Source organism: Podarcis cretensis, assembly GCF_951804945.1.
Source record: "Podarcis cretensis genome assembly, chromosome: 16".
Taxonomy (NCBI): Eukaryota; Metazoa; Chordata; class Lepidosauria; order Squamata; family Lacertidae; genus Podarcis; species Podarcis cretensis.
The window spans coordinates 17,759,716-17,772,938 of NC_137186.1; the positions used below are offsets into that span (position 1 = coordinate 17,759,716).

At 45.1% G+C, this 13,223-nt stretch overlaps 3 protein-coding genes across 3 annotated transcripts in view; 1 reads left to right on the forward strand and 2 right to left on the reverse strand.

Annotated features, from left to right (window-relative positions):
* The window catches only part of LOC307204982 (ras-related and estrogen-regulated growth inhibitor-like protein), a 226,159-nt gene that overhangs the window by 207,313 nt on the left and 5,623 nt on the right, over positions 1–13,223 (forward strand). The window lies entirely within an intron of this gene.
* LOC307204609 (interferon-inducible GTPase 5-like) lies at positions 5,260–8,096 on the reverse strand. The gene is made up of 2 exons (XM_079956210.1): positions 7,893–8,096; positions 5,260–6,626 (listed from the first exon to the last, which is right to left on the reverse strand). Exons 1-2 carry the CDS (start codon positions 7,897–7,899, stop codon positions 5,302–5,304), a joined length of 1,332 nt encoding a protein of 443 aa, XP_079812336.1. The 5' UTR covers positions 7,900–8,096; the 3' UTR covers positions 5,260–5,301.
* Positions 10,785–13,223, reverse strand: part of F11R (F11 receptor) — a 28,889-nt gene continuing 26,450 nt past the window's right edge. Inside the window, exon 9 of the mRNA XM_079956953.1 lies at positions 10,785–11,943. Within this exon, the coding sequence (XP_079813079.1) occupies positions 11,908–11,943 (36 nt within the window). The 3' untranslated portion in view covers positions 10,785–11,907. The remainder of the gene's footprint in view (positions 11,944–13,223) is intronic.

Consider the following 13,223-nt stretch of genomic DNA (forward strand, 5'->3'; position numbering starts at 1 on the left):
ACTCAGTGTGGCTAGTAGTCTGTGGTTGTTTCGTCTGGCCCTCCATGAAGAATTGAGCGACCCCTCACACTCTAGGCGCCTCTTTCTCTGCTTGAAAGGTGGGCATCCATTTTGGGACGTGAAGCCAAAAAAACTTCTGCCATATTTTACAAGGCATAAATGGTTGGGGAGGGGGACTTTTCAGCTCACCTGACTTCAAGATTACAGCTTCCTCCGATTGTTATCATAGGACACTGCAGAAGCAGCAGCTCAGACAGGAAAAAAGGCCCGGCCCTCTGACCTGATGGGTTCAGTCCTCTTCTCGTCTTCATTAACAATGAAATGGACCTCGGTGATCAAACCAGGGCAAACAGCTCACAGTGGCCAGTGGTCAGAGGTTTGTTGACATAAGGACACACAGTGACCAGGAGGGCACTGAAAAGATTGCAGAGAGATTAATTTACTTACAGGGCAAGGCTATGCATGTCCACTGAGCTCAATTGAATTTATTCCCAGGCAAGGAAGTATAGGATCGCACCTTTATTCTTCAAGGGACACACACACTTCCAATCTAGATAAAAAGTCTCAATTTACACAATAGTTTGTACTGGGAGGGCTGCATTCGTTCAGTTCACAAGTACCGGCTAAGCACAGAGTTCAGTTTAGCCATCGCACCAAGCCACCATTGCACTAACCATCATTTAAAATCACAAACCATTGGGTGAGTTGCTGAATGCTCAACAGGCAAATCAGGGTTTAAAATGGCATATCTTCGTTTTCTGTCCTTGTAAGTTTGTTTTGGTTTAAACCAAAGAAAAACGTATGTACATGATTCCACCTTACGTCAACAAAGGCTGCACTTAAAAGTTTGGAGTAATTGCGCCCCTAAACTGGCTCCAGGGTTATCCCCTCTAACTTCAGTTATAACTAGTGGATTTATGGGAAATTAAAAAATAATGGGAGGCTTGACAGCCTGTCAAGATGGACATGTAGAAGAACTTTAGCTCTCTGACCAGTAGGCCTATGACAGCTATGGAATTGATATCTAAAGAAATAGAAACGTGAAAGTACCGTACTTTTCCGTGTATGTTTTTTTACTCTAAAATAATGTTCAAAATCTGGGCTCTTCTTATACACAGATAGTGCAGAGTGTAAGGTAAAGGTAAAGGTAAAGGTACCCCTGCCCGTACGGGCCAGTCTTGACAGACTCTGGGGTTGTGCGCCCATCTCACTTAAGAGGCCGGGGGCCAGCGCTGTCCGGAGACACTTCCGGGTCACGTGGCCAGCGTGACATCGCTGCTCTGGCGAGCCAGAGTCGCACACGGAAACGCCGTTTACCTTCCCGCTGGTAAGCGGTCCCTATTTATCTACTTGCACCCGGAGGTGCTTTCGAACTGCTAGGTTGGCAGAGTGAGGAGTCCCCAAATTGGAGTCCCCAAAAATAGGGGGCATCTTATACATGGGGGCGTCTTATAGACGGAAAAATACGGTAAGTAGAGCATCTCAGGGAATGAAGCAAGGAGCTGCTCTCTCCTCACTGGGACAGGAGATGGCAATGGCACCAACCCCAAACTGTAAATGTTCTGAGACTTTGAACAGAGGCTGCGCTGACGTCTGGTCTCATCAGCACCCTCTAATACAGGATTTATCTATTTCCTCTAGTGGAGTCAAATCCTATTTCTCTGTCTACTTTGTTCTCATGACCAAATATCAGTGATTCTGCTATGGGTAACATTACGGTCTCTTACTAGGCTCCTGCCATAACCACGGTGAGAGTCCTTGGTTTTATCCTTCTAGGATGTGGCAACTTAATCCACACCTCCTACTTGGCCCTGATATTGAACAGTGGCTAGCTAAACATTGGTTAGATTATTTTCAGCTCAATGACACCCCCAAGGCTTGAGCCGCCAGAGCTACTCAACACTGGGTTCAGTAATTAAATGAAGGATTTGAGAGGTGTGATTCAATTTCAACTGAATTTCCTCTCTATTAATTTAATAGAGATTAGCTCAAAATGGCTCCCAAACCATTTTTGGACCACCACCCTCTTGGTTCCACAAACTCACTCCTGGCACCCCCAAACCACCCTACAGTATAAAAAACCATTATTCAAAATAGTGGTTTGCGGTACCCGCAAGATAATAACACAACAGAGTTCAAAACTAACAATTTATTGCACATTTATTCCAAAGGCTATTTAATTCAACAAAATGGACGAACTTGAAGCAGTGATGCCAACTTTTCAAAGTCTGAGAGTCAATTGCACCTCCACTGCCCCCTGGCCACCCCCACCCCTTGCCTCTTAGCACCTCCCCCACCCACCCAGTAATCTCACAGCTTATGAGGCATCTAATCATAGCCTGCATTTTTATTGAGGCTTGATCAGGGCCTGTATTTTAAAATGAGCTTAAAGATTTTCAAATGTTCATGCCAGGCAGAAGACCAGCTGCCTAAGAACCTTGGCAAGATGTTTATTCTCCTAGACAAGGGGGCCCCCTGATTTATAGCAGAAAACAATTCTCAAAGTAAAAAGGGAATTACAGGCTGACAGCCAAGGTTACACTGACCCTACATATTACAGAAGATAAAAAAAGAGATAAACATAATTAAGAGTGGGTAAATAGTAAAATAAAACCATGTGCCTCCCATTAAACTTGAGCCATATTTTCCTAAGGTTCAAAGGTCAAGAGCAATGGAAAAACATCTAGCTGGCAGAAAGGAAGAGAGTATTTTGGGAAGTCTTTTTCTAAAGTTGTTTCTTTCTTAAACTGAGATCCTTTTAAGATTTCTTTTCCTTTTAAAAAGGTTATTTATGTTATGTATTAAATATATTGGCTTAAATGTAATTATGCAAAGGAATTAGAAGCTAAGAAATGTTAAATCCTTATGCTAGATTCTTATTTCATATAATTGGAAGAGATCACAGGGGCCATCAGCCACCAGCCCAGCCCCCCTTGCCAAGCAGGAAACATCATTAGAGCATTTGTCAAGCTTTTGTTTAGAGACCTTCAAAGGAAGGAGATCTTTCAATGATGATGTGAACACAAGATCCTTGTTTAAGATAAAAATTTAAGATTAACCATCTGTTTTGGAGGGCAATAGGGCGAGGTGAGCTGGTAATTAAGGTTCCTTGTTGAGACACATGTAAGATATATTACTACTTATTTGTCATTTATAGATAGAAGAATATATAGCTTTTTGTTTCCCATAAAAGGACAAGAGGAAATGGGTGTATCTTTTGTGATTGGTTCTAGCAAACAGCCAATAGGAATTTCAACCAGGCTGATTGGACAGAGGCAGCCACAGGAGGAGCAAGGGGGCTGGATTAAGGAAATATAAGTGCTGGCCAGAATGGCAGGAGGCCAGGCCAGAGCTTGGTAACCATATACCACTGTGTCTCATATTTATTTGTCTGACAAATAAATTATTATTTTAATTTCTCTATTGCTGCGTTGAATATTTCATTCCAGCTAAGCGTTAACCACAAGCAGGGTGCTACACTTCCCTGGGGGTAGTCCTACCCATTTTGGGAACCACTGAACTAGCTTGTCCCCCATTTATGAAGTGTTGAAATCTACCCACCTTGTGTAATTGAGGATGACTGCAGATCAGGGTCATAGGAGAGATCAGGGGGTGCTTATTGTTCTGACCAGTTTTTCCCATACCCGGAGATCATTAGCTAAAAAGGAGTTAAAACATCTGGAGTGATTAAGCCCCGCTCGCCCGCCCTGCCTTCAGATTCTATAGATAACCAAGAAAAGTGTGGGCTATGAATTATTCTATATGATTTTTTAAGAGCCGTGGCACCAGGGATACCAGTTTCAGTGCAGTCCACCTTAGGGCCGGATTTAGGTTTGATGAGGCCCTAAGCTACTGAAGGTAATGGGGCCCTTTATACGTCCAGCTGTCCTTTGTCAACAATAAATTGTCACTGTTTTTTGTGTTGAATATATGCTGTATGGTAATTTATGGACCTAATAGGTATCTAAAGCAGTTTGCACATGTTGCCATGCAACAGTCCATGAAGAATGTAAGGAAATCTATATACAGAAATGAGCAAACCAGTGATATTTTAGGGAGCAGGCTAGCAGGCGGGGTTTTTTATCTTATATTTTATTATATCTTATATTTTATCTTATATTTTATATCTTATCTTATATTTATATATTATACCTTATATTATATTAGTTTTTTATCTTATATTTTGGAAATGTACATTCAGGGTTTTTTTTCTTTAACTTTTTTGGGGGGCCCTAAGAGAGTGAGGAATAAGGACACTGGAGTATCTAAAGTATGAGGTACACAGTTTGAGGCCTGACATTCACTGTATGTTTTAGAAGCGGTGGGAAAGTTAACCATCACTGAGGGTTAACTTCAAATACCGAGGTTATACAAATACAGTACTGTCAACCTCTTTCTTGAAGTCAGTCAAGGAGGAGGGCTGGTCATTTGCTCAATGCTGTCCTCTAAAAGGTTTTTAAAATTCATGAGATGTATTCTACTCCTTGTAAATTTAATTATATTTATATCTTTTCTCCTCTGCTTTCTAATTTTTGGGGTTCTTAATTCTATTTCTTCCTTGCTATCTGCCAATTTCCAGTGTTTACCACTTCCAACACTTCTCTGGTTTCTAGCAACCCCTTTGCTCTGAATTGGAAAATTAATAATAGTGAAGGCTGTGTACTTCATCATCTTAAGAGGAAAATAGACACCAAAACAGAGGCTGATGAGTAAAAAGGGATCAGTATAGGTAATTTGAACAGAACACCCAATTTCTGAAAACAAGCACTGCAATTTCCTGGGTGGCACCTTTTTAAAAGGTGCTGGAGGAGCATGGGTGCTAATTCACACTTCCATTTTGTGCCTCCATTTCTAGGCACAGGTTTGTGATGTGTGGGCACGGGATCAAGCCAGGAGTGGGGTATTTCTTTTGTCCCACCACTTTCCACAGGAAAACCCACTTGTTACCTCTGAATCAAAACAAACACGAGTCTGTGGAACTAGGGGCCTCCTAAAAACCCCAGAACCCTGACCAAGCTACAGCTCCCAGAATTCTTTAGGGGAAGCCATGATGGTTTAAAGTGGTATCAGCGTACTCTAAATGTCTGGCGTGAATGTGGCCCTGGTTGCCCTATTCATTTCGGGCTGAGACGTAATAACATATTGCTGTCTGTTTCTGAGAGGGAGGGAGTCGCTCCTGCTTTAACTGTCTCAAGCAAGAGCAGGAACCTTCTGGGAGAGGAACCTTCTGCAAGAAGACGCCACAGAAACAGGGAATACTTGAATGTTTGGGCCATGAGCTTTCTTTCTCTGCTCTAGACATTATGTTTCTGTGTCCGTGGGTGAGAAGATCCCTCTGCTGCCTCCAGGGCTCACAACATGTTGGTCTGACTCACTTCTAGGCCTGTGGCTCATAAACACTTTGAGCAGCACCCGGTGGGCATCTGCCGCCGCCTCGTCCACAAAAATCTTCAGCATATTGTACACCACGGTGAACGATGGGCCCACCTCAGCCACTGGCACCAGGTCTTTGGGCAGCTTCAGCGCTTTGCTGGCTGCCTCCATCAGCAGCTCCACCACCTGCTCCTCGGTGATGGCCACAGCCAGAGGTGACTTGACCATGGCTTTGAGCTGTTCCAAAGGCTGCCCCGTGTGCTCAGCTGCTTTCCTTAAGGAGGAATCATCCAAGCCAAAGCTGATGCAATAGCCCTGCAGGGTCTTGGCTAGGAGGTCCACGTTGCATGCGATCGAAAGTGCCGGGATGGGCACAGCCTGTTGGCCACAGGCTACTGCCGAGACCAGCCACATGTGCTCAACCATGGCGGCCTTCTTCTTCTCCAGGATGCGGTGGGAGATGTTGGGAGTAGCTAAGATGAAGGAGTGGCTCTTCCGTACACCCTGGGGCTCACTGAGGCTCTCCCCAAGGAGGGGGAAGTCGTACTTGCTGGCCACAACACTAGAGATCAGGAATACCTTGGGGGCTTTCACTCGCTCGGCCTGGAGGTCTTGCACACAGGCCTCTCGGATCTTCTGCAGGGCCACCGCTTCACTGAAGCCAGACGGTTGGCTCTGGCGGGCAGCTTCCAGCTCCGCATCCACCTTGGAGAGGACAAAGTAAACGTCCTTGCCAGCTTTCTTGATGTGACGAGACAGTTTGGCATGGGCAGAGGTGAAGCGCTGAGAGGCAAGGATGATGAAGCAGTCATAGCGGGAGACTTTGATCTCCTCCAGGTAAGTTCTCACGCTGAAACCAGGAGCACTGATGCTTGGCAGCTCCCACAGAACCACGTTGGTATACTTGGGGTGTGAATAAGCCACAGGGTCCTTACTGGCGCCCGCCCCACCGGTAGGAGCAGCACCCTCATCCTCCTCGTGCAGATCCCGGAAGGTGTTGATGAAGGTGGACTTGCCTGCTCCAGGTTCACCAGCGACACCCACATCCAGGCAGATGTTCTCCAGGAAGTGAAGAGCGTCTTGGAGCCTTTCAGATAGGTCAGAAAAACTCCCTTTCTCAAAGGCCCTTTTGAGGTCCTCGATCTGCTCCTTGGACAGTATGGTTTTGTCGTTGTTGTTGTCGTTGTCGTTGTCATCGTCGTCCTCCTCCTCTGCCCTTGAGGCAACTGTTGCCCAAGAAGACCGTGGTCGGCCTAGAGGGAAAAGACCAGGTGAGCAACACTGAATTAATGGGAGCCTTGTAATAAAACATTGATCGGTATAGCACAGACTCAACTTTATTATGGCAAAGTTACTAAAGACTGTTTGTTCAGCAGAGCAGGCCTGTCAGCTTTGCCACTGAGAGAACCATGGTAGAAGTTGCCCATGCAAAGAGTACCACCGATTCCATGCATCAGTCTCCCACAGAGACCTCTGTGCAATTCATGCCCATTTTGCCACAACTACAGAGAGCAGCGTTATACAGGGATGCTGGCATGAAGCACACAACTTCACATGACTTGAGGTATTCAGCTGGACCACACAGGGAAACTCTCCGTCTCCTCTATGGACACACAACACAATATAGTTCACCCACACACCCCAATTCCTTCCTCATTACAGTCAGCTGGAGGAATGAAATTCACTTAAGGAGTTTCATATCTCTTTTGCAATAGAGTGCCAGCCCTATATAGTTCTTTCAGCTCATTTTGTTTGATCAGGTCAATCTGAGTATTTCACACACAGGATCAAAGTGTTTCTGTGCAGCTTAGTGGCTAAGAGACTAACTTAGCAACCGTGGATTCAGCAGGGCTCAGTAGCAGCTGGTGGCCATTGAGATTGATAAGGCAAAAGACAGAGATGCCAATGACAAATGGAGCCAGAGCCAATGACAGGTCACACTGGCAATAGGCTTGCAGGTACACTACTATGCCACCAGAGGGCAGCAGATGGGTAGCGAGAGACTGCAGCTACACAATTATGCCACCAGATGGCAGCAATGGGGAGAAAGAGGCTGCAGCCACACAATTACGCCACCAGATGGCAGCAGTGGATGGAAAGATATGCCATCATAAGTAGAAATAAATAAATAATAATTTCATTCATTCCCCATACATCTGACTGGGTTGCCCCAGCCAATCTGGGTGGCTTCCTAGAAATAATAGCCTAGAAATAACTGAAAGCCCAAATCTAGCACCTAATCATAAACCCCAAACCCTAATCTTTTGACCCTTAAGCCCGACTCTCTAACTCTAACCCTCTAACCCTAAAGACAACTGTGAGGGAGTCAACTTTGTGAAAATGTCATATGTTCTTTAGCAGCCTGCCTTGTAGGGGTTGGACTAGATGTCTCTTGGGGGGTCCCTTCCAACTGTACAGTTTCAAGTCTACGCCAGGCCTTAATCACTCCAGCCTGTCCCCATCCATAATCATGGAAGCTCCCTTCCCAGAACCTCCCCACTAGGGCTGCTGTCTCTCACCTCCCATCACCTCAGAAATGTGGAGGCCTTGCCACGATGCCCTTCCATGTTTCCACGTTTTGATGGTGTCCTAGTTCCCTGTACTCTAGGGCCACTGTTTGGGGCAGCAGCCGCTGCAGATGGCAAGCATTCTCCCGAAGGGCTTGGGGAGCTCACATTTGTTTTCCAAGCAGTCTGGCCTGGCCTGGATGGTGCTATAGAAACCAGCCTTGGCCCAGAGCCTCCTCCCAATTGGCCAAGTTGGCTTCCCCAATGTGATGTCAGAGGCAGGTCTGGGATTATCTAGTTTGATGTGCCGAAAGGAAGGAGTCCTGTGAAGGGATGGAGATGTTTGCATGCTGGGAGGCACCGAAACCTAAGAACATAAAAGGCAGGTCAGTGGCTCACCTAGTCCAGCATCCTGTTCTCACAGTGGCAAAACAAATGCTCCAAAGGCATGGGTAGGCAAACTAAGGCCCGGGAGCCAGATTCAGCCCAATCACCTTCTAAATCCGGCCTGCGGACGGTCCGGGAATCAGCGTGTTTTTACATGAATAGAATGTGTGCTTTTATTTAAAATGCAACTCTGGGTTGTTTGTGGGGCATAGGAATTCATTCATTTTTTTTCTTCAAAATGTAGTCCGGCCCCCCACAAGGTCTGAGGGACAGCGGACCGGTCCCTGCTGACCCCTGTCCACAGGGAAATCCTCAAGCAGGACCTGAGCACAAGAGCCCATTGCTGCCTCCTGGGGCACAGCATAGCCATAGCCCAAAGCCTTCTCCTTTTATGAATTTGTCCAATCCTCTTTTAAAGCCAGTCTAGTTAGTGGCCTTCACTACCTCCTGTAGGAGCCAGTTCCTTCTTTTAACTATGCTCTGCATGGAGGAGGACAACTGCCTTTTATCTACCCAGAATCCTCTGACATTCAGGAGGGTCTTTTACCAGCTTGGTAAGACAGCTTCGGCCACCTGGAGCAGGATAGCTTAATCATGTGTTTGTAACCTCATGGCTGGACTACTGCAATGCACTCTACGTGGGGCTACCCTAGGGGTCGCTGCTCTGGAGGCTGCAGGTGGTGGAGGCTTGGTGCCATAGAGACTTAACTTGCTAGAAGGCCTGCACATGACACCATCTCAGGACCAGCTTGCCTGAGAGACTGCTTTATCCCTTATACATCCAGCAAATTGCTGTGGTCTACGGGAGAGTCTCTCCTGGAAGTCCAAAGATCTCCGAAGCCCACTCCACAGTAACTCGGATCAGGGTTTTTAGTGTGGCTACTCCTGTCCTGTAGAATAGCATCCCTATCAAAATACAACAAGACGCCCATGCTCTGCACTTTCCAGAAATAATTGAAGATATATTTATTCCAACAGACTTTCCTAGATAGATAAATGGGTCTTTGTCACAAGTGTCCATTTGTTAGGGCCTTAATCTCATTTTAAATGTATTTGCTATTTTTGTGTTTTTAACTTTGTAATTGTCTTATGTGTAAATTGCTTAAGATGGTGGCTTAGAAGGTGTTTCATATATTGCAATAATAATATATACTAGTAATAAATTATTATTATTAATAATAAGACTGCAGTCACCCAGGAAAGTGATGGGAGTCTTTAGTTTTATAGCTAGGCCAGCAGAGGGCAGTGTGTCTTTTTTCAGTGCTCATTTGTGAGCCAGTGACAGACACACGCACACACAATTCCCTATTACAATTCCCAGCGTACTTGTTTAATTAAAGGAACATTTGAGGAACAATAGAGAAATTGCGAAAAGGAGGTAAGTTCACAAATCTCTTAATGGGAAGGTGTGGGTGCTATTATTTGCATATCAACCAGATATATTGCAATTTAAGTGCAACAAACAAACAGAAAGGGCAGCTCTCTGCCCCAAGGTGATTACAGTTTAAACTTTGACCCAGAGGTATCCAGCATGATATCCACTGCTATATTAGTTCCAAAAACAAAGCAGGCCTGTCTGTGGTTGCTGCAGAGTTCCCATTTTCCTGCTTGGTAATGTTAAATCTATACATGCTTATCCATCAGCTTCAAAAGGGATTTGGTAAATCAGCAGAGGACTGCAGGCTTGAAGTGACTTGTGGGCTTCATCGTGGCATCGTATCTAACGTGTTGCCATTTTATTGCAGTTTGTTCCTTTTTATTCTTATGAGCTGCCCAGATGCCTTCAATTATGGGGTTGCCTTCTGTGAACAAAAAGCATAAATCTAGAACAACCTAAACTGCAAGCTTTCATTCAGGGATAGGGGACAATATCGCTATTAGCCAGGTTCAAGAAAAGGGAATCTGTGGAGTAAGTTGAAAACAGAAGCAAAGCTTTCCAACCTCTGCCACATCAAGAGAGGAGCCAAGAAGCCCAAAGTTTTACATTACGCTGAACCAGACATGAGATACTTGGCGCCCCAATAACTGCCATTATTCCCACCTTGCACAGGCCTGTTTGGGATATAAGCAAACGGGAACCCATTAACTGGACTGGTTGAGATGTATGTTTGTGGCAGTGTGTTTTCCCCCCTCCACTTTCCTTCATTGGGCAAATTTCGAGGCTATTCAGAGGTAGCACCAAACCATGTTTCAAGATTCCCACCCTCTCCCCTTCCTACGTGCACAAGGATTACAGATTTCCAATCATGGCCTTGTGGGAACGCATTCGTTTGGCCAAACAATGGGTTGTGCAAACCAGGCTTACAAGCCGCCTTGAAGCCCCCAGCAACACACAAAATCAAACCACCACTTTCCAGCCTCAGCCCAAGGCTCACACCCGATAACAGTTGCAACAGCACTGGTTTGGAGTTATATCTGCATAGCCTTGTGCCCCTGAGACATCCGCTGCCCGCTTGAGACATCCGCTGCCCGCTTGTGACTCGAAGCGCAAAACATATTTAAACACAGAAGACAGGGTTCAAACGGAAGGGCAATGTTTATTTTCAATTCTGTTCCCAGCATACAAAATGATACAAGAACGTTGTAGCAGTATTTATAAAAGGCACATACAATAGCACTCTCAAGTTTGAAGGCCAACTCTCTAACACAGCATAAAAGCCACCACTAACACTGGGCCCAATCCACCCCACAGCTACGCATGCAGGGACTCTCAGATTAATGGGCCACAGCTGCAATCCTGTACCTGGGAGTAACTGTGACTTAATGCAATAAGACTGACTTCCAAGCAGATGTGGTTAGGACTGGGCTGTAAGACCCTATTCTAATTCTGGGCTGGATCGCAACTACAAGACAATACAATTTAGCACTGTGTGGCGGAAGATTTATCGATATTCTCTGGCCCCTCGTTGACTCTTTCAGGAAGCATCCAGGCACGATTATTAATTCTGCTCTCAAAACCAATTCTCTTCTTTTTGGAGGCCAATCTGAGGTAGAAGGGGTTCAAGGCCAGGAAGGGATTTCATAGATACAATTTTGACTTAAGCCATCTCAGATTGTGGGATGCCACTGACATCCCAAAAGGCAATGTCCTACAGGTCAAACCTGGGCAGCTTGCAAGGGTCAAAAGGTAAGCCTAGGAGCCCCAAACTAAGTTTTTCAGGCTGCAGTCCTAACCTCACTGAATTCAATAGGACTTGGTCGGTGGTATTCAATGAAGTTTTACAAGACAGCAATAGTCCCTTCACAGTTAATTCCACCCAAACGAGAGGCACTGCGGTGGCTGTTTGCATTTGCTATGACTGCAGCTACTGAAATTTGGTCTCTTTAATTTCAATGGGTCTCCTCTGTGTAAAAACTTCATTGCATATGACCCTCGGAGTAGGCACGGTTAGGATTGCACTCAATGGCCAGGCCCCTAATGAGACTGCCTTAAATTGATGCTCTTCAGCTGAGTAGTGATCAAGGGTTTAAAGCATTAAACACAAAATTCATAACGGCACACTTCATCTTTTCTTAAAAACAGTTTTTTTAAAAAAATCACGCTTAATTACAAAGATTCATAAGGAACATTTACAACAGCCTCAAGAGGAGGGAGAGGTTAGACTTTAATACATGGTGGAAGGCAACATGAGAGTGGAGATCAGACCAAGAAGGAAGACGTCTGTTTAAATTCACCCTGGAAAATGAGAGAGAGGGAGAGAGAAGAAACCTCTAAGTTACACAGCATGAGAAAGCCAGCAGGGCAGCCTGCCCCCAGCAGGGGCTTTGGACTACAAGTCTCATCAGTCCTCAGCAAGCTTGGGGGAGGCTGCTGTAGAGAGCCAGACCACATAAATTCAGAACCCCACAGTTTCAAGGTGAATAAACCTCACAGCTCTTAGCTGTACGCCTGCGTCTCCTCCAGTCTTTGAGAGTGATCTTGCACCACCAGCATGCCACGACTGCTAACAATGGCCACGTGGCCACAAAAGGATGGCAGAGTGTTTAATAATAAACACTTTGCCCTGATATTGCACTTTCCATGCGTTCAAAACTTGTCACACACATTGGCTTCTTCTAATCCTGTTAAGGTGGGCTTGCTGTCGCAGGTGTGTGCGACTGTGTGTTGAAGCTGGGGCACTGAACTACTATTATGTTTTTAGATATGCTGCAAGCCACCCAGAGTCGCTGAGGAAACGCTGCCAGATGGGCAGGGTATAAATAAATTATTATTATTATTATTAACCTTTGGATTTTTTTTGTAACAGGCCAAGAACAGCCACCCAACATCCAAACTTGTAGCTTGGACAGCCAATACTTTCTCTCCAGACCAGTGTTTCCCAAAGTGGGCAGGATGACTCCTTGAGAGGGGATTACATGGGGGTGTCTAACAGGCAAGGGGGCGTTGCAGGTGAGCCCCTCCAAGCACACAGATCACTTATTTAACAAATGACCAGGCTAGAGCCTAGAGCAAAACACCTCCCTTGCTTCATATTTAAAGTTTTACCGCTCTTACCACTTTCAAAGCTATTTACTTTGGTCACGTTTGTTTGTAGCTATGATGCTGAGTTGTCACAGTAATAGCTATTTATTTTCTTATAAATTAGTTATTGTACATCTGTGGTAGGAGAGGGTTTGTGCATGTTTGGTAGTTATAAATAAATATTCTATGCTATAAACTTCATTCACACCTTATGTTTTTGTTAGTAAGACTGTGTCAAAATATTTTTCATGCAATATTCTTTGCTGCGATTGATCGATCTATCTATCTATCTATCTATCTATCTATCTATCTATCTACAAGGCTAGATCAGATCATATATTTATTTTGGCTTGTATTCATTTTTCATGTAAGCACGCAATCAGTTTGTTACCATTTTGAACTTCAGTTCTGAAGAATTCATTTTACTGGGTTGGGTAGGGGGCACTGGGGATGGGTTTATGGCACCAAGGAGGCAGTGGCCCCCTAAAAGTTTG